A 21465-nucleotide genomic window follows, 5' to 3' on the forward strand; every position below is an offset into this window, starting at 1 on the left:
AGCCACGCAGGCGAGATTTAAGAGGTGTGAAATGAAAGAGAAGTGGTTTTGCTTGTTTCATAGAAAGGAGGCTAACTTGGCTTTGAAATACCCTCAGAATAGCCTGTGACACAAGCCAGTTTTGTTCATCTAAGCTACTTTCACCCTCCACCCCTACAAATGCCACACAAAAACATCTCATCTCTCATCAATTGGCTTTAGAATTCGGTGACGAATGTGTAAAAGAAATGGAGAAGGAGGATATTGAAACTCAGCCGACACTGTTTGTTTGAGACAGTGTTTTTGTTTGAGACAGTTTCTGTATTATTGGACTGTCCTACTGTATCATTGGAAGAATTTATGCAATAAATGATGATAATGTGTGTACAGCCCCAATTACGGCAGACAATGACAGTTCGAAGTTTCTTTCATTTCTACAAACAATTACATTTCACTTTCTTATGTTATATACTTTGTTTAGCATAGCACCTTTACTCAACCAATGCACTTCTGTGTTATAAATTACATCACCATATTCAGTTTTCAAAACTTTCTAAAAAAATCTTTAAACTGGTGGTGATTTAATGATTTATAAGATTGAAAAAAATTAATAAGTTTTAATATTGTGGCATTATTACATTGTGACATATGGCATATTTAAAGTTTTTGTGAAAAGACTGCGCTGATGAATTCTGCAATGAATAACAAAGATTTCTCTCCCAGTCAAGTTTTTAATATTAAATAACATTCCTGCGACTACATTCACATTTGCCATTGCTCACGCTCCATTAGTTGATATGCCGATAATCTTTTCCAATAAAACAGATAAGTTTTCAACAACCATTTTAGTTCATTGTACAAGTTTACTTGTTGCAGTTTTTGTCACCGTTATCAATAAACCCATTTCTTCAGTTACATTCAAACTGGAATGAATTCCTTTAACAAATATTGTTAGTTACGATGTGTCACTGATGTCACAACTCTTTTTAAGCTTTTCATCTAAAGCTGCAGTTTTCAGACATGTCTTCACCTCTTCTAGCAGTTATAAATCTTGACCAGCTATGTATCTTTTTTACCAGGAAAAGCCATTCCTGCAACAGCAGTTAAACATTCCTTAAGTATATCTTCATCAATGAATGGTTTCATTTTCTAGCTAAAATTTGACCAACAATGTTAACTAGCTTTTACTGGCAAATCTGATGAAACACTTTGAAATTTCGATACATTTTATTGTTGTTTAGCATTCCTCTAATCCGTTGAATTTATCTTCCAGATTTAAATTCCAAATTTTCATATACGAAAAGGATCAAGGCACAACTAGGTCTCCTTTATCCAAATCCCCCACTAAACCCTTTCTCCTGATACATATAGGTACACTAGAGTTTTATTTGGAATAAATAGCAGTCTGTTTCTTAGCAGACACCATTAAACATAACCTGAAAAAATACTTTATTCTATGATGGTTAAACTTTTGAATGAGAATGTATATGCAGATGATGTTATTGGAAGTTAACAGACAATCAATGAAGTATTAACTATCATTCTTGAATCAATCTAGAGTTTTAAGGAAGCAAGCATGCAGCTTCATAAAACACTAGCTCAAAACAACTACACGAATTTTGGGTGGAACAAGGCATCGTTCCAAATGAAAATCTTGAAGTTTTTAATAGAGAAAATTTCCTATTAAATATTTTGGGTGAAGCCTGGGATAATTCAAAGAATTATCTGTATCTTGACATTCGAAACCTATTGCCCTTCACATCTAAACCAACAGAAACAAAAAGACTTTTCCTACAAGAGTTACATTGGTTATTCTATCCCACTGGAATTTTGGTACTTTTTCACTGTTAGAATAAAGTGCTTAATACAGAAGATTTAGTCATCACAAATAGACAAGGATGAACCACTGTCTGAAGATTTGTACTCTCAATGGAGAAAATGAGGTGAAAGCTGCCTCAGATGACTGAATTCTCCATCCCTTATTACTTTTTCATGATCTCAAACTTTAATATTGAAAATCTGAAGTTACATTGCTTCTCAGATGTAAGTATAAAAGCCTATGGTTCAGTCGCATATTTACATTTCACAACAAATGATAAAATATTAAAACTGCTTTTATCATTTCAAGAAACAGGGTAGTCCCACTAAAATATCTTACTTTGCCAAGGTTAGTATTAATGGAGGCATTGTTATCAGCCAAGTTAGGCAGCAATATTTTGAAGGAAGTGAAATTGTAAATCCCATGTTGTTTTTGGATAGACTCAACAATTATTTATTTCTTGATTCAAAAACAGACTGAAACCTTCAAACCCTTCATTAATAACTGTGTCAAAGAAATCGAAAAATTGAGTTCACCTTAAGATTGGCATTACTGCCCAAGTATTCACAACCCTGAAGATCTGATATCTCGGGGCATGAAAATCTCGAAGTTAATAAACGAGTCTATTTAGACACAAACCCATAGTGGCTTCAACTCTCTCACAATCTTTGGTCAAAATTAGACATTAAAGAAACAATAGGTTAAGATAAGCTGGAATATATATATATATATATATATATAAAATTCCAGTGATATACATTAACTTGAATATACAGTTGAAAATACAGATGACCTCTCTGACATATTGAAATGTAGCAACTTACAGATGATGTTAAGAGTGACAGCTTGGATATCATGGTTTATTGCAAAATTAAGAAAAATTAGCGATACTGAAGGAAATTTCACAGATGAAGAATTTCAGGAAGCAGAAAATTTTTAGGTATGATCTGAGGAAAGACGTTTTTTGAAAAAAGAGTACGAGGCTCTAAAAGAAGGTAATTCAATTGAATAAAATTCCCCTTTGTTCAGTTTTCTCCCTTATATCAATGAAAAGGGAACCACGAGATTGAGAGGAAGATTGGAATTAAGTGAACAAGGAAAGAAATTAGAAATTTTTATAGAATTTCAGAAGATGACAAATTCAAGAATTTTATTACCAAAGAAAGAGTCCAGTGGAAGTTTATAATCAGCTCTTTAAAATTTTTTGATGGAACTACTTTGCAAACATATTCTTCTGATTCCTATTTTATAACCTTTTGTCCCAAATATGATATAAAATGAATACTTAAATAAAATTTTTAATGCTTATACTTATTTTAAATAAGTTAGCTAACAATTATTTAAAATATGCAATTAAACAAATACAGTTTTGCAGTGAACAAACTACATAATAACAAATGGACATCTTAACTTAAAATGTCATTAATTTTTATATTATAAAAATCAGCGACGTGAAAAAATAATCTCCTTTGCAGAACACCATTTATAAGTACTGAGACAGACAACATAATTAATATAAATTAAAAATAACTATTGAACTGAGAATACATTAACAACATAAATTATAGGGAAAAAAGATTATTTATTATTAAAAAGCCATTTCCAAGATCTTTTTAAGGAAATACAGACTTATAACATAAACAGAAGAAATTCGTTACCTTGCAATAGCAAATAATTCAGGAACGCTTTAAGAATGCTTATCATTAACATATAACAAATATCAACATTCTAGAAACACCAATGCTTTTTATACTTGATTTTTAAATCAGAGAAAATTATTTTTCTCAATACAGTGACCAAATGAATTTATTATTTTTGAACTACAATAGCACAACTTTTTGTAGAAAATTTTCTTTGCATATCAACAAATGTGCAGTTTTTTAAATAATGTTATATAGCTTAACATATTTTCAAAGCCTAAAATATTTTTAAATATAAAACCTTGCCCAAATTTTAATTCAAATTTACTTTGATATTTTATTTACTTACTTGTTTTCATTAATTATTCTAAATAAAGAACTAATGTACTTTATAACCTCTACGACATGATATATAGCTATCAGCTTTTTACAGGGAAAAAAAAAAAAAAAAAAATTGAAACTTTAGGAACTGCTTTATCATAGAATTCCATTCAAGGCGTATTCATATGTATGACTACTTCATAAGCTTAAGCATGTGTAAGTTAAACACATACAACTTAAAACTGAGTTTTTGTTTGAATAAGACAGGGCCCCATTTATAACTTTTGAGGCTTTAAGTACAGTATCAGTATCAGCTCTTAAAATGTAAATTGATTTTAATTAATTAAATTCATATGCTCTTCTAAATTTATTGTCAGAACTGCCATAATAACTTACTTTAATACAATAAGAAATCTACAACAGTGAAATATATATTGACCAAAATTGGTCTTTTTTGTATTGTTCTTACAACTTTGCTTATAATAATAATATTATTATAATATATATATGTATGTATGTATAATCTTAAATTCATTTAGTGCGAAATCAAGTTATATATATACTTAAAATGTATAAAAATTCATATTCAAATTTTAATTAAAAAAATTACCCATGGATCTGATTTTAGCAAAAGTATACAACACACTATCACAGTTAATCAAGTTTATTACACAAATCTCTATTATTAAATACTGAAGAATCTATGTGTATGCATGTTCCTCACACTCAGAAAAATGCAGGCACATAGAGACACCAAACTTTGAATGTATGTACTCCTTCACTCGAGCATGTGTATCGCAAAACCTAAATTTTGAAACTTTTTTTATTTTTTTATCCATTTTAGGTTTTTGGCTAATTTAATGAATTTTTGATTAACAAATTCAGCAATTTAAAAGTAACATGCTATCACTCATCAAAGCATAAGATATTTCTGTTTCAAACTTAAGCAGGAAACTCAGCAATTTAAAAGAAAATCTGTTACAACTTGGCAAAGTGCAACATTTTATAATTAAAAAGAAACAATTAAATTCAGTTTTGCATAATTTTTATTGAAATTTCATTAACAGCATATTCACTTAATTCTTCTTTAGTAATTTTTTGTCCTATTTTTTGTCTTCTTCTTTAGTATCCTTTGTCATTGAAATTACATTTCTTATGATTTAAATTGACTTTTTAAAAAAATAATTAGCCATCATTTTTCTATTATTAGACAATTAGATATACATTTGAAGTAACAAGCTAATAAAAAGAAAAAAAATGACAAAATAATACTTAAAGGAGGATTAAAAAAAAGTCATGAACACAGAAAGACTCACTAGCAGTTTCTCTTTGCTGAATATCATTTATGAGTGTATTAAACTGAGACTGGTGCCGTTTTGCTGGAAAAAAAAAGGGTTTGATATTTCTTTTAATTACTTTTACATACAAGTGATGTATAATCTGCATAAACAAAACAATGCAATACAAATAAGTTACTTTTCTATTTTGTCATTTCATAGTTACATCAAATTGAACTTTTAGTTTAAATATTAGCTGTTAGTGAACAGAATAATAGTACAATAATGTTTTTTTTTATATTTAAATTGAAAAGAAAAATATATTAAAATATCATCATCATATTTAATTATTTAATTAGAACTGCATGCCTCATATGGACTGTTATATCTTGAACAGCAAGGGGGGAATATACGTATGTACTGACACATTCTATAAATGTTTAAGAAATGTTTAATTTTGACAGAATAAAAAATATTTAAAAAAATTCTTTTAAAAAATAAAATTTCACAAATACCAAAGGAAACATTCTTCATAAAAATGTTTTAAGCAAATATTTTAAGTGAATTAGCATTTTATAAGACTTGTCCTCTTTGAATACTGACTAAAGGAACAATTAGATTTTTGGGAATATCTGACATCATATGCTTCTTATCTATCTTATATATATACCATTTAAACATTCCTCATTTATACATCTTTTCATTATACATCATTTCATCTTAGTCCTGATTCACTCCTACTTATTATAGTAAACTACCTTTTTTATATGTCACATAACATCAGTTATACATAATTTTTGCTTGAGTTACTGTATTAGTTTCACATTTTGCAATACCACCATTCAACTATCTTTTCCCAGAAATGGGAATAGGAGAAGGAAACAAAGGCAAGAGATATCACAGTCTGGTACAGGAGCTGAAAACCGGATCATGAATAGATGGGACATTTGGAAGAAAAAAATAGATACATTTGCTTTTTTTCTGCCCCCCCCCCTTCTGAACAGGATGCTGTTTTAAGTAAATTATGTAGATCCGAATTAACTGATACAAAATATCATGAAGCGAAAGGTAAGTTAAAAAATAAAATTCAAATTGTAAAAGAATTTGATGAGAATAGTGGTTTGGCAAGAGTTAGCAAAAAAACTGTATATTCTTGTAGCAACATCCAAAATGGTTGTTTATATTAGAAAAAAAAAGGTGAAGAAACAGCAAAAATTTGAGAAGAGTCTGCTTATATATATATATATATAAATTGCATGTTTAAGACGGAAAGTTTCATGCAGTCGAAGCATTTTGCTAAAATTTTTCATTGTGTAATGCATTCAATATTTCAGTGAATGGCCCCATGTTATAATTGAGAGAAACTTTTAAAATCTGAGTGAAACTTTCTGAAATTTCTGTACTGACACCCTCAGAAAATCGTTGTGTGTAATAGTACAAGTGAGAAAATGTTTCATGAACTGAAAGAGTTTTGAAAGATTCAAAACTTTTTGCTTAACATTCAGAATGAAAAGACAAGCCAAATGATAAAGAGTTTTTTCTTTAAAAAGTTATAATTTGCTTAAAAAAATTTTTTTGGGGGGGGGGTTACTTATTAAAAATGGTAATTCAAATAAAGGTATAACTTTTCTGTTTTTTCAAATTTTACACAACTACGTACAGAAATTTGCATTCTTAGGATTTTAAAATATTCAATCTGTATTAATTTTACTTTAGAATATTAATTATAAAAATTGTTTAAAATATTAATATCAATTAAATATTTATTTAAAATTTTAACTTAGTTTATATTTTAAACAAACTGAAAGTACAATGATAAAATTGTGTGATATCAGTAGTAAGTTAGTTGCACATTTTTTAGATGACTTTGCTACGCTATATAAAAATCACCTGTTTGGAATTTTTTTCTTTAACTGCAACTATATTTCTAAAAGTGTAAATTACTGTCTGTTATTTGACAATTTTGTTTTCATGTAAAATGGTAATTTTAAAGAAGCAGTGGGTGGAAGGCTATGTTTGTATGCTTTTTCCAGAGAAAATTATTTGTATTTAGTTGTTAAAACATACTGTGAAAGCCATGATTATGAAAAACTCTTCAAAATACATATCCAAGGAAAAAACAGAATGTTTCAAATGTTGCAAAGGTACGAACTTTAATGTTAAAGGAAATCTTCGAAGTCAAAAAAGGACAGATGCATAGTCATTAAATGCTCAGTGTCAACTATAAACAAAGTGATTAACACTGATTTGGATCTTTAATAATGAAAAAACATAATATGCATCCTCTTTCTCCGTGACATATCGCTGAAAGCAGAATGTACTGCATAATTCTCAATGAGAAACAATTATTCGGATAAAAAAAAAAATGGAAAAATGTTGTCACAATAGATGAACCTTGGGTATATTTAAATGAATGCAGTAAAAGATCTCCACTTATTATCATCAAAAAGAAGGGGGGGGGAATCTTAGAACATAGTTCAAAGAATCAAAAGAAAGTTTCTTTTATGATTGTTGATGGTTTTTGATATAAGGACATATAAAAATTAAAGAGAAAGCAGAAAAATGTTAATGCCAACTCCACATATTATTAGGAATATATTTTACACCCAATTTTCAAATATGAAATACCTTCTTTTTAACCACAGTGCCATCAATCAGTATAGGACTGCATTAGTACAAAGCAAGCAAAAAAACATCAAAATTCACTATTAATTTCCTGGGAAAAAATAAAACCAGAAACATATATCAAGGCCATACGCTTCACTCATATCCATATTGAATCTCCTGATGTATCATCCAAAGATTTTTGCAGTTTAGGACTTTTAAAAAACGGATTGTTGGGACACTGACCTACAAGCCTCCTTGGACTTTTGAAAATTGTTCAAACTTTTGAAACTGAATGAGATAAATACCTTTTCTGCTACTAAAAAATGTTTACTGCATTGGAAATTACAGTGTAGAAAGATAATGAAGAATAAGTGTTATCAAATATATATATGTTTCCCACAGTAAATTAAAATTTCACTTATGTCTTTGTCATTTATATGTTGTCTGTGAATCAACCCTTGAAAAACACATAAATGGTCTTCCACTGTGTTCGCGCCTGCGCATCTGTAATGTAATCCACGCATGCGCATCTGTAATGTGATGATCAAAGGAGTTTGAGAATCGCCATCGACGGTGTAAGAGGGCTGGTCACAGCTATGAGTTAATGAGTGATTGTAATTAATTATGAGAATTAATAAAGAATCGAACCAGCGAATTTATTTAGTGTGTGTTATTTGGGACGAGACCCAAACATATATGGTCGTAGTCGACCGGAGTGTGAGTTTGTGCATGAATAAGTAGTGTTTCGTTTTTGAGAACACAGGAGTGTTTGTGTTTGCCAGTATTCCAAGCTTGTTTTTTTCAACGAATATCGCTGATTTGGGATACGGATATTCATCAAAAGTGAATCACTGCAGAGGTAAATGATTCCTCTCTTGTTAATTCTGTACTTTCTGTGCTTGTTCTGTTATAAATAACAATGTTATTTAAGGGTGCTAAAAAAGAAGATTTAAGGCTTATTGCCTTAGAAATAAATCTAAATCTAAATGTTGACGAAAAAATGACTATAGCAGATTTGACTGATATTATTGAGAATAGTGAAATTTTTAAAACTAAACAAGATTTAGTAAAAGAGATAGCAAACTCTATTATCGAAAATAGAAAACAGGAAGAGCAAAAACTTGTCGAGTTAGAAAAAATAAAACTTGAGAGATCAAAGAATGAGTTAGAGTTGGCTAAGCTTAAAGCAGAAACTAAACTTAATGGTGTAAGCGAAACCGAAACAAAATTAGATCAATTAATAAAAAGTATCAGAACCTTAACTGTAAAAATTCCTATACGGCCTGAGAGTTGGGGATTTTTCTTTTCGTCATTAGAACGAGCGTTTGTTACAAAAAATGTTTCGGAGGACTATAAAGCAGAAATTCTGTTAAATCTGTTAGGAGACAAAGCTTCGAATATAATAACCTATTTACATGATAAGGATATCGCGAATTATGAAAGAGTAAAAGAAGTAGTTCTGAAGGAGTTTCAGCCAACACTATATTCGTGTTTAGAAAACTTTAGAAAAACTGTTAAACAACCACATGAAACTCATGTGCAGTTTGCTTCTCACTTAATAACTGCCTGGGATTATTATTTAAAATTAAGGAAGGTAACTGACTTCGAGACCCTCAAACAACTAATAGTTTCAGATAGGTTATACCAATCTTTAGATACGGGAACAGCTTCTCACATTGCAGTGAGGCAAGGTGATTCATGGTTTTCACCTAGTGAGTTAGGTAAAGAAATAGATTTATATTTCACGTCACGAGGAAAACCTCTTACTGAGAATTCTCATGTTAATCGTAAGTATAATAGCTCAAAAAGTGTAGCTAAAGTGTTTTTATCAGATGTTAAAACTGAGAACTGTATTTTATGCCACGAGAATCACAGATTGGCAAAATGCCCATCGTATTTAAAATTACCAGTACAAGAAAGAGTACAGGTTGTGAAATCTAATAAATTATGTTTTAACTGTCTACATATGCATTCAGTATCAAATTGCCCATCGAAATATTCTTGTTTTTGTCTAAAATGGCACCACAAAACTATTCACTTTCCGAAAGCAAATAATATCGTAAAAGAATCGGAACAAAATAAAAACAAAACAAATGTATCTGACTGCAACATTCCCAAACGAGATGACTCATCGACCTTGAATGTTAATGCGCAGGAGTTCGTTCAAAAGGCATTTATTAGCAATTATTCGAATAAACAGAGTACAGTTCTGCTTTCAACAGTCGTATGTTTTCTAATTGATAACGAGGGGAAAAAACACAGAGTGAAGTGTCTGCTGGACGGGGGCAGTATGTCGAACTTTTTGACATGGAATCTTATTGAGCATTTGCAGTTAGAGAAAGAAAAAACAAACATTTCCGTTTCGGGAATAAATGATGCTACTTTAACAATAAAGCATAAAATTAATGCTTCGATATGCAATAAAGAAGGAACTTTTATAAAGAATTTGGACTTTTTAGTAATTCCAAAAATAACTGCTGATTTAACACCTTCGCGCAAAATTAAAATTTCAGTGCAAGATCTTCCTAATTTAAAATTAGCAGATGAAGGCTTTAATGTTCCAGAAAGGGTAGATATGTTGTTGGGAGCGGGAGTTTTTTATGAACTTTTGAAACCAAGTCAAATTCGAATGAATAATCCTGATCTTATTTTTCAAGATACAATTTTTGGTTTTATCGTGTCTGGAAGTATTCCAACAGAGACTGAAAACAGGGTTCATTGTGGGTTGATAAAGGAAGAACACAACTTAGATAAAACTCTTAGAAAATTTTGGGAATTAGAAAATATTGAAACTGATAAACCCAAAAACAAAGAATTTTTAATTTGTGAGAAACATTTCATAGAAAATTATACACGAGATAAAACCGGTAGGTACGTTGTTAAAATGCCATTAAAGGAGGATCCGGACACTTTAGGAAGTTCTAAACAAATTGCAACGAGTAAATTAAATTCCTTATGGAAACGCTTAGTAAAGAATCCCGAATATTTAAAATTATATTCAGATTTTTTAAAAGAATATCAACAGTTAGGACATATGGTTGAGGTGAGTGAAAGCGAGGAGGAACGAGGTTCATATTACATTCCTCATATTGGAGTATATAGGGAAGAAGAGAAAAGTAAGTCAACTCCCTTGAGGGTAGTATTTAACGCTTCTTCTTTGACAAGCAAAGGAAACTCTCTAAATTCTATACAGTATAATGGAGGTGTGATACAAGATGATTTATTCTCAATTATGGTGAGATTCAGGAAATATATTTTTGCTTTCACTGCTGATATACAAAAGATGTATCGAGCTATTTCTATCCATCCAGATCAGTGGAAGTTGCAAAGGATTTTATGGAAAGAAGGCATTGATAAGCCAGTTAAAAACTTTGAGCTAACCACCGTTACCTATGGAACTGTGAGTGCACCATTTTTAGCAATGAGAACACTTGTACAGCTGTCAAAGGATGAAGGAGATAAATTTCCTTTAGCAGCACCTGTACTGAGAGAAGACATGTACATGGACGATATTCTATCTGGAGCTGAGTTGCTAAGTTCTGCGTTAGAACTTCAAAATCAGTTAATAGGCATTTTGAAGAGTGGAGGTATGTTACTCCATAAGTGGTGTAGTAATGCTATTGAACTGTGTCAAACAAACGACAAAACATATCCCTTTGGTAAATCAGAAGAATCTAAAGCATTAGGTATTTTATGGAAGTCAAAAGGAGATTGTTTAAGCTTCAACGTTAAAATCGAAGACAACATAAAGGTTACGAAACGGCAAGTGTTATCCGTCATATCTCGGATCTTTGACCCATTGGGTATAATTTCTCCAGTTATAATTGTAGCAAAAATATTTATGCAGAAATTATGGCTGTTAAAATTGAGCTGGAATGATGTTTTGCCAGAAAAGGAGGCTAAAGAATGGAAAGAATTCTCCACTACCTTGCAGCTAATTAACAACATTGAAGTCCCTAGATGTATTTTATTACCAGATAGAATCAAGATTGAATTACATGGTTTCTGTGATGCCTCAGAGGCCGCCTATGGAGCAGTTATCTACTGTAAAGCAACATCAGAAACAAACCATACATCAGTGAGGTTGGTGTGCAGTAAATCGCGTGTCTCACCCCTAAAGAAGACTACAATCCCAAGACTTGAGCTTTGCGCAGCAGTGCTATTAGCTAAACTGATGCATTGAGTGAAAGCATCATTAAAATTGGAGCTTACTGCTATTCACCTTTGGACCGATTCTATGATTGTGCTGTCATGGATCAACAAAGAGCCACACCTGCTCAAGACATTTGTTGCAAACCGGATTTCAAAGATACAGGATCTGACTGAAATAGCACAGTGGCATCATATCGCTTCTGAAGAAAACCCATCAGATCTCATATCTAGAGGTACGTCTGCCAAAAAACTGCAACTAAGTCAACTGTGGTGGAACGGGCCTGACTTCTTAATGAAGGATGAGTACCCTATTAGAGTTATACCTGAAGCAATTACTGAAAAGGACAGTAATGAACTTAAAAACTGTGCTGATTCTGAACTATCTACATGTTTAAATCTGAATGTGAAAAATTTTGTTAATGATTTATTGAATTGCAATAATAAGTATTTAAAATTAATTCGTATTATAAGTTTTTGTTTTAGGTTTTACAAGAATTGTAAGCAAGAACAAAGGCAGGTAGGTAATTTACAAGTGGGAGAATTGAGAGCAGCTGAAGAAAATTAGTACAGGGTGAGTATTTTATAAATGAGATAAATGATCTTAAAAAATCAGGTATTGTTCCAAGAAATAGTTCTATTAAAAGTCTTAACCCTTTCATTGACAGTAATGGACTGTTGAGAGTTGGAGGTAGATTAAAAAATAGCAATTTAACTTATGAGAAAAAATTTCCTATTATTCTGCCTTCTAAACATAAATTAACAGAGTTAATAAGTTAATTACTATCATTTAAAATATTTGCATGTGGGTCCTTAATCTTTGTTATATCATATAAGACAAAAATTTTGGATTGTAAGTGGTAGAAATGTTTGTAGAAAAATTGTAAAAAATTGTGTAATATGTTTTAAAGCTAATCCCATTGTAGCTCAGCAAATCATGGGTGATTTACCCAAGGAAAGAATCACAGCTAATCTTACATTCAATTGTGTTGACCTCTGTGGCCCATTCTTAATTAAGTACAAAAACCAGAGAAAAGGTACATATCAAAAAGCTTATATGTGTATATTCATTTGTATGGTTACTAAGGCCATTCATTTAGAGCTTATAACAGACCTATCATCTGAAGCATTAATAGCTACCTTGAAACGTTTCTTTGCTCGAAGAGGTAAAAGTTTAACACTATTTAGTGATAACGCTACGAATTTTGTAGGTGCAAATGCAGAATTAAAGAGATTAAACAAAGTTTCAAACGACCAATTACCAAATTATGTGTCTTACCAATACAAAAATGAGTATTGTCTTTATAGTTCTTGTACAGTATTGAATGTGCTTCACATAAAATGTCATTATGTAACTGAAATGTTATATTGTATTGCTTTGAGTTGTACGCTAATGTATATGGTAAATGTCTAATTATAATAATGATTTTATGTAATAGTACTTATTCAAAATTGTTTATGATATACTTGTTTTTTATGCTATATCTTAATTACAATAGTTGAATGCTAAGCATTGCAACGCGGGGCGGCATGTTCGCGCCTGCACATCTGTAATGTAATCCACGCATGCGCATCTGTAATGTGATGATCAAAGGAGTTTGAGAATCGCCATCGACGGTGTAAGAGGGCTGGTCACAGCTATGATTGTAATTAATTATGAGAATTAATAAAGAATCGAACCAGCGAATTTATTTAGTGTGTGTTATTTGGGACGAGACCCAAACACACTGTATATATATTTGGGTAGAAAACAATATAACTGAGGCTTTAATAGAATAAGACATACAAGTTGAGCCTATTATTTAAACATAAAAAAAAATATATACCATAGGATTCATGTTCCTTTTCTATCACAGCTGGATCGCTTTTTTTATTAACTTGTACCTGAAATTAAAAATTAATAAATACTATACACAATTATCCTCTCTTTACTTATTGCATCACATACATTTTGCTTTTATCTTATTTACATGATTACCAAAGAATTAAGTAAATTATTTTTTTGCTTATTAGAATATTTGCATTTAATATAACTGTGCTTAACTTTGAAAAATTATTTACATGCAGCATTTATTTTTTTTTCCTTATATTCTGCTACTGCTCATAATCAATTACATTAAAATTTTTCTTAATTACTTTTCAAATTTAATTCAACATTCATTTATTTACTATTTGTAATATAATGTTATATATACAAGACTTCAGTATTTATGAAAAATACAATGACAGTTGCCATATTTGTATCTATGCATCAATAGCAAGAACTGCTAGCCTGATAACTCTGCTACTATCTTGCTGTTCTTAGCCAATATATTCAGCATTTTAATAATTAAAAAAAAATATTAAAAAAACCTCCTTCTGACCTAAAATGCTAGGAGATAGAATATCTCTGACCAAAAATTATATATGTAAGATCATAAAAAGTCATGTTTTGATCATAAAAGATACAAATTTAAAATAATGCTAGATCCCAATTTAAGAAAGCAAAAGGAATGACTTAAACACTGTTAAAAGATCAAGCTAAAATTGGTTAACTACTAACAGAAAACAAATGAAGCTATCTTGAGCATTTTCATTTAAGACAGTTTTCTGTGTTTTGTAATTTATACATTATATTCTACAGGAAACTCTCTCATATTTAAACATCAGAAAAACCCTAATAGCCCGAGAAGGGAACAGTTTAAGTACTCCAACAAATTGTACTCCCAATGAAATACAAAAATTCACTCTTTTACAATTTAGCTAATAGTCAATCAAAATAGTTAAGCCCTTTTTAGTCACCTAACACACATTCACCTATTAATAGAAACATTCTTAAGCCCTCTAACTGAATTTAACAGCAATTCATCCTTCAAATTCTTCTTTTTCACTCTGCAAGGATTTAGCATTTTAAAGTATTTAACATTTCACCTTAACATAAAACAGGTTTAAGAAAGTCTTATGAATAAAATACATTGAAAATTTAATATTTTAACTGTACACCCATAGGGCGAAAAAAAGAAACACTTTTATACATGTAAGGTTATTAAAAAAAATAACTAAATTTCATTTAAATGGCTGGACATAAACATACAGTTACTATTTACATTCATTTATTGATTAATTCATTCAAAAAGCCATTTGCTTTAAAAGGGATGACTTTGTAAAAAACTTTCCAAGGGAAATTTGACCATATTCATATTGCACATAGATTCCAGGGAAAGGGATAGCAGTTGATGGAGCTCAACTTGGGCATAACTACACAGATTAGTGGTTTTAAACAAGAAACTTGGCCACTGTGAGGAGTTCCAATTTAAGGAATGAGTAAATATTGTAGGCTTCCAACTGCAACAATTTAGTTCATGATACCTTTTAGTAAAAATACACTTGTGTGCAAAATTAGACAATTTGAAAATTAGGTCTTTTTTTACAAGAAATATTGAACCAAAATCCTAATTATGCTGCCAAAGAATTATGCAAATATTCAGAGTTGAATACTTAACATACATGTCTGTGTCTGCAGAGCTGTGATTGTAGAAGGGATACAAGCACGGGAGTGGTTTTCACCAATATGTGTGCTCCTATTCCTTCAAGACAATTGCCATGTTTCTCGCAAGAGTCTTTTTATAAGGTATTAGGTAAAATGAGAGTAGCCATGAATGTATGAATAACGAAATGAGATGCATCATTGCCAACAGATTGAAGGCAGACCAATCACAAGTGCAGGTAGGTACAGGGGTCAATGTTATACCCAGTGTCATCTGCAATTTGTGGAGACAGTTCAGGACACTGTATCAATGACGGGAAGACCTGCACAAAGTTGACCGAAATCCACAACAATGAACAAGTGTCATTATTTGCCATTTTCAGCATGGTGACACAGGACTGCTCTAATTTCACAATTGTGACATGAGCTCTATGCTGCTGCTGGAATCCAAGTTTCACAGGTTACAGTTACCCAAAGACTTCATAAGATACAGCCGTATGCCAGAAGACTCACTGTTTGCATCCACTCAGTGCATCACACAAGAAAGCATGTTTAACATGGTACAGAAAACATGCACCTCAGACCAATTCAGTGGTGCACTGCATTTTTTACAGATAATCGAGATTCAGCCAAGACACTGATTCTTGGGATACCTGTATCTGGAGACAGCCTGGAACATATCACACTTCCCTCATCACAGAAAAAGATCATTACTGCAGTAGAGGTTGGTCAGACATTATGTTGGATGCCTGCACATCCATTCATGTGTTTGACAAAGGCTCTCCAATTGCTGTGAGGTATAGAAAGATCTGAAAGACCTATGTTCAACTTTTCAGGGTTATATCACAAAAACAAATTTATAAATTATAAAAAGAATATTCATAAAAAGTAAAATTTCATTTGAGATAACATTCATTTGAGATCAAGAAGTATAAAATATAACTAACTGTTTTAGGCTGCTCGTTCAGTCTCTCTTCTAATTCCTGACATTCAATTTCTCTTATTATTTCTGTTACTAAAAGATGCAATTTTTAATTAAAATACTGGAACAAAATTTAAAACATAGCTATATATTTAATTTATGACAAATGTGAGTAAATTATGAAAAGTACAAAAATGTTTAAATTAGATTTATATTGAGTTTCAAGCAGAGGTCAGAAACACACTCTGTTTTACACTCCAAAAACCTCAGTTTAAAAACTATCTAAGTGATTTGCATTCTGGTGAGGAAATAGAAATGGGAAATTCTAGTAAAGGCTGAAATTATAAACAACTGGGTAAATTACATAATAATAACTGTATGTATCTTTGAAGAATAATTTTCTTTCCCTTCATGTATTCAGTTTCTTTCTTCAACATGCTTCCTTTTCGTTTTAGAATATTCGGTTTTAATTAAAGATTTCTGTTATTCTAAAAAACCTACATGCATTTAGAATGTATTGAAAAAGCTGCTAATTTTATTTTAGTAATATGAACATTCAGAAAACACATAAAATATATATGGTAAGGACCGGTTACAGAACTGGTGTGGCAGAATTTTTTTAATTTAGTGACACACTGAGCAACAAAATCTAGAAATGGGAAAACTTTTGGAATTTACAGCAGGCATTGGAAGCAGAATTTTGAAAAGCACAAAGCATCAGAATTTAAAATTCACAGAAATTGCATCAGTTGGGAAAATGCCTAGCTCCAGCCCTGTGTATGATGTATTAAGACATATTAGATGAATCTTTAAAATTGTAAGTTTTCAATTTCTTTATTAATAAAAAATTCCTTTCTATAATGCGTGTCCAGGTGATAAGTTTAGAAGCATTCTTGACATTTTCCATGCTTGTGTCAAGTGAAAAGTAGAGAAAATAAAGGGAAGATAGACATGCTAAGAAAAAGATTCTTGTATCAGAAGTAAAACATTCCAATATTATGTTCTCATTATTAAGTTGTGTTATTAAGCCATTAAATTTAGAACCGTTTAATAAAAAAATTCACATCCCTAAAAGCGAAAAGTTGTTTAAGAGCTCTTCATTAGAAAAAATGATTTTACTTCTTGCTCAGAAACACGAGTATCCTACCATTTATATTAGAAAAAAGGACAAATTATAATCCATTCAAAAGATAACCATATTTGTCACAAAAAATATTCCTCCTAAAATGCTAATTTACACTCATTTTGAGTGTAAATAGAAAATGCTAATTTACACTCAAAATGACAATCGTAAAAACAGACAGAAATTTCAGATGATTAAAATTAAGGACCTTCTGTCGATTTTGGCCGATATTAAGGACTTTTAAGGACCAAAAATCAATTCCAAAAAACCTAAGGACTTTTAAGGACTGTACGAACCCTGTAATAAGAAATGTCTTAATTCTCAAGAATTAAAATTTGAATTTTTAAGGATTAAAATGTGGATTTAATTTGCTATAAAGAAAATAATATAAACAAATACAGAAAGTGAAAACATGGATGGTAGTAAGACACTTGGGAGGGATCATTTTTACCTAAAGAAGAGACTTTAAGATGGTTTGAAAACAATTTTCGGTACTCTTCTATTATCGGGACTGGATTCAGAAATGTATGTATGGGAATACCTGTGTGCATATACACACATACATATGTATGTACGTACACTGGTTATCATAAATTAAGGAAAAATCACAAAAATAGCGATAACTTCCTAAAAAATAAGCCAAATCGTGTAAAATTTGAATATGTTGCCAAGTAAGAGTAACTGAGTAAAACTGCGATATGCAAATTAGTGGCGCTGCTTTCGGAATACGTCATCTGCGAGAAGCATAAAAGTCCATGTTTGAGAGCAAGCCCACATATTTCACCATGATAGTGACATCAGAAATCTGAGATAGCCAATTCATAACAATGACCTCCAGGCATCATTTGCCTGCAGAACTGCGATGGAGAGCCATTGGGAGACTAGAGGCCAGACAAAGTCAAACAAAAGTGGCTAGATGGCTAAATGTGAGTCCTTCTGTGGTTCATAGACTTTGGAGGCAATTTCAAACCACAGATTTGGCATCTAGGAGGTTCAGCCAAGGATGGCCAACTGCTATGACGAGCGCTGATGATCAATATTTGACCTTATGTGCACGCAGGAATAGAACCACTACTCCGACTCTTCTTAGATCCTCCCTTGCTGCAGCCACGGGAAAGTTTGTGTCAACGTCAACTGTGCGTAGAAGGCTTTACGAAGGTGGTCTGTATGCGAGGCAACCAGCCATTTGTGTGCCGCTCACGTCACGCCATAGAAGGGGCCGTTTTCAGTGGGCATGACAACATGTCCACTGGACGCCTGATCAGTGGAAAGCGGTTCTTTTTACGAATGAGTCCAGGTTTAGTCTAGAAAGCGATAGTAGTCATTATTTAATATGGAGAGAACCTATAACACATTATCATCCATCAAACATCCGTGTGAAAGTGATGCATACGGAAGGGGCAGTGTCTGTGTTTTGGGTGGCATCTCTTTAGGTGGACGCACAGACCTCCATGTCTTTCCAAGGGGAACGGTGAAAGCTCAGATTTATAGAGATGACATCCTTGATGTTTATCTGCACCCATATGCTGGGGCAATAGGTGATACTTTCCTGTTACAGGATGACAACGCAAGGCCACACAGGGCTCGGCATCGTAGATGATTATCTTCAACAGGAAACAATTATGCGCATGGAATGGCCAGCTCGATCCCTGGACTTGAATCCTATTGAGCACATTTGGGATGCTTTAGGGAGACGTCTAGCTGCTCTCAATCCGCCCCCTCAAACCCTTGTTGCGCTTGCAACTGCTTTGCAAAAGCAATGGCTCTCGCTTCCTATGGAACTGATAGACCACATAATTGAAAGCATCACACATCGCTGTATTGCTTCTACAGGCAATCATATTCCATATTGAAGGTACTTTTCCTACAGCAAACTGACACCTTCGATTTGTTCATTTCATACATGTGCTAATTTCTATACTGCCATATTTGTCTGGTAATTTCTTTTTATGTTATTTGATACCTTACTATGTGTTGTATATTGTGGGTAAGTTTCATTAAATTCTACATGTAACTTTTTCAGTAATCGTGATTTTTGTGATTTTTTCTTAATTTATGATAACCAGTGTATATACATGCATAAATTACAACACATATTTCCACACATCCATGCATTCATACATACATTACTAAATCCAGCCCCAATATAGAAGAATACCCAATTTTCTAAAGAATTTATCCATAACAAAAGACAAGTGCTGATAATAGCATTTCTCTTTTTGGGCAAGATAATGCACTTATTATGTGTTTTATAAAACCTAAAATGCTACAAAAAATTAATTACAATAACAAAACAAAAAAAAACATTGTTTTATATAAGAGTACATGATTTTGAAGCATAATCTAAATAAGAATTATTTACATTCTTATGACGTGTCTAAATAGTGGAATCTATTAACTTAAAATTTTTTAAAAAATGAATAAATAAAAAGATTACAATTAACACATTATTTTGACTTAACATACAAAAAAAAAAAAAAAAAAAAAAAATATTCAGTTACAAATTACAATATACAGAAAAAAATATTCAGTTACAAATTACAATCAAATATGTAAAATTATTAAACTGAAGACATACCTGGTTTGGGATTCAACGCATCACAATTGGCATTATATAATGTAAGAAAACTCTTATGTCTTTTTATTAAAGTCTGAAAATAATAAATTGCGGTATAATTTTTGAAAGCAAAAATAAAGAAGTATAAAATGCACATATTTTCTCTTTAACTTTACCAGGTTTTAAACAAGTTAACAATGAGTACACTTTAGCATCTTGATACAATTTTGATAATAAAGTAATAAACATAAAACACAACTGATATCTCTCTGCCCCCCAAAAAATATTGCTTACAATTTAAATTCATTTCCATTGCTAAAGGAATACAGAGGACTACTTTAATATTACCAGTTATTTTAAATCAAAAATGCAAGTGAAAAATTGATTTCATTACAATAAGATTGTGTTTACACTGATATCAGCAGATAATATGATATTTGAAAATCAAGCATAGTAAATAATAATAAAGGCATTGAATACAGACATAGTTATTTAATACAAAATACTAAAGTACTAATCCCCATTTTATTAAAAACATTTAGGTGTCATATAAATATTTATTTCTGAATCATACAACAGATACTGTTCATTGCTGTAATCTAATTTTCAGTAAATCAATAAAAACCCCAGATATTTATTAATAAATTTTCTAAAACCACAGCATTTCTTTAGTCTCATTATTTGACATGTTTGGAGTCACCTATAAGAATATTTGTAGGCGGCAAAACTGAGTTTACTTGCTACAAGATTACTCATTACTGATTGTCATATCCAAACGACGAAGTATAAGCATCGTCACAGTAAATGCATGCAATGTTTAGGCGTTTGGTGTACAGGAAGGGACTGCATGATACAATTGTCAAATGAAATGATTCCTTTATTTCTTACAATGTAATATCAGATAATTTATTTTCTCAAAACTAGTAACTAAATGTTTAAAATGCAAAATAATTTTTGGGAGGGGGGTATTCACTAGGGAAATATTATAAGTGCACTGTTTAAATTCTTGTTCAATGACTTGTGTAAGACTAATGGAAAATAACTAATCACACATGAAGAGTCTTGTATGAATACGCTATCTTATCACCCAAGAGTAAAAATATTATTTCATAAACCAACGAATACTATATGCATGTGAATTTAGTTATTGCTAAAAGTTATTTGCTGTTTCTATATTTAAATAATAAAATAATAGAAAATAATTTAAAGCATAAAAATTCAGATTGGATCTTAATACGTGTGAATGGATGCACACGCTTAAACGGTATTCCAGAGGTCCGTGGTTCGATTTCCGGTGAAGGCGGTTGCATATTTTTCATCTTTTCTGCTTCCAATTAACCTAATGACTCTACAAAGCTAAAAGCAAACAAACAAATCTTACTCTTATAAGATATGTGACTATCCTGGACCTTCACATAAGCTTTACAGTGATTATCCATGCTTTCAATGAAATGCTAGCAATGTCCATTCTTCTAAGAGCAGTTTCTAACTTTCTGAGACTGGCTGGGGAAGGTAAACATACAAAGTGGAGCAGAACAGAAGGTACTTATACTCAGTACTCATTTCTCATAACACATTGAAAATAACCAGGAACTGCCAGTTTAA

General features: G+C 31.4%; 1 protein-coding gene across 2 annotated transcripts in view; it reads right to left on the reverse strand.

Annotated features, from left to right (window-relative positions):
• Positions 1-21465, reverse strand: part of LOC118186911 (E3 ubiquitin-protein ligase RAD18-like) — a 52990-nt gene that overhangs the window by 23315 nt on the left and 8210 nt on the right. For both annotated transcript variants that reach the window (XM_035357083.2, XM_035357082.2), the window contains exons 9-12: positions 19882-19954; positions 16206-16273; positions 13619-13676; positions 5076-5138 (exon numbers count right to left, since the gene is read on the reverse strand). In XM_035357083.2, the coding sequence (XP_035212974.1) occupies positions 5076-5138; positions 13619-13676; positions 16206-16273; positions 19882-19954 (262 nt within the window). The remainder of the gene's footprint in view (positions 1-5075; positions 5139-13618; positions 13677-16205; positions 16274-19881; positions 19955-21465) is intronic.

This window comes from Stegodyphus dumicola, chromosome 12 (genome assembly GCF_044657685.1).
Source record: "Stegodyphus dumicola isolate Sdum_Otavi_A_Nest chromosome 12, ASM4465768v1".
Taxonomy (NCBI): domain Eukaryota; kingdom Metazoa; phylum Arthropoda; class Arachnida; order Araneae; family Eresidae; genus Stegodyphus; species Stegodyphus dumicola.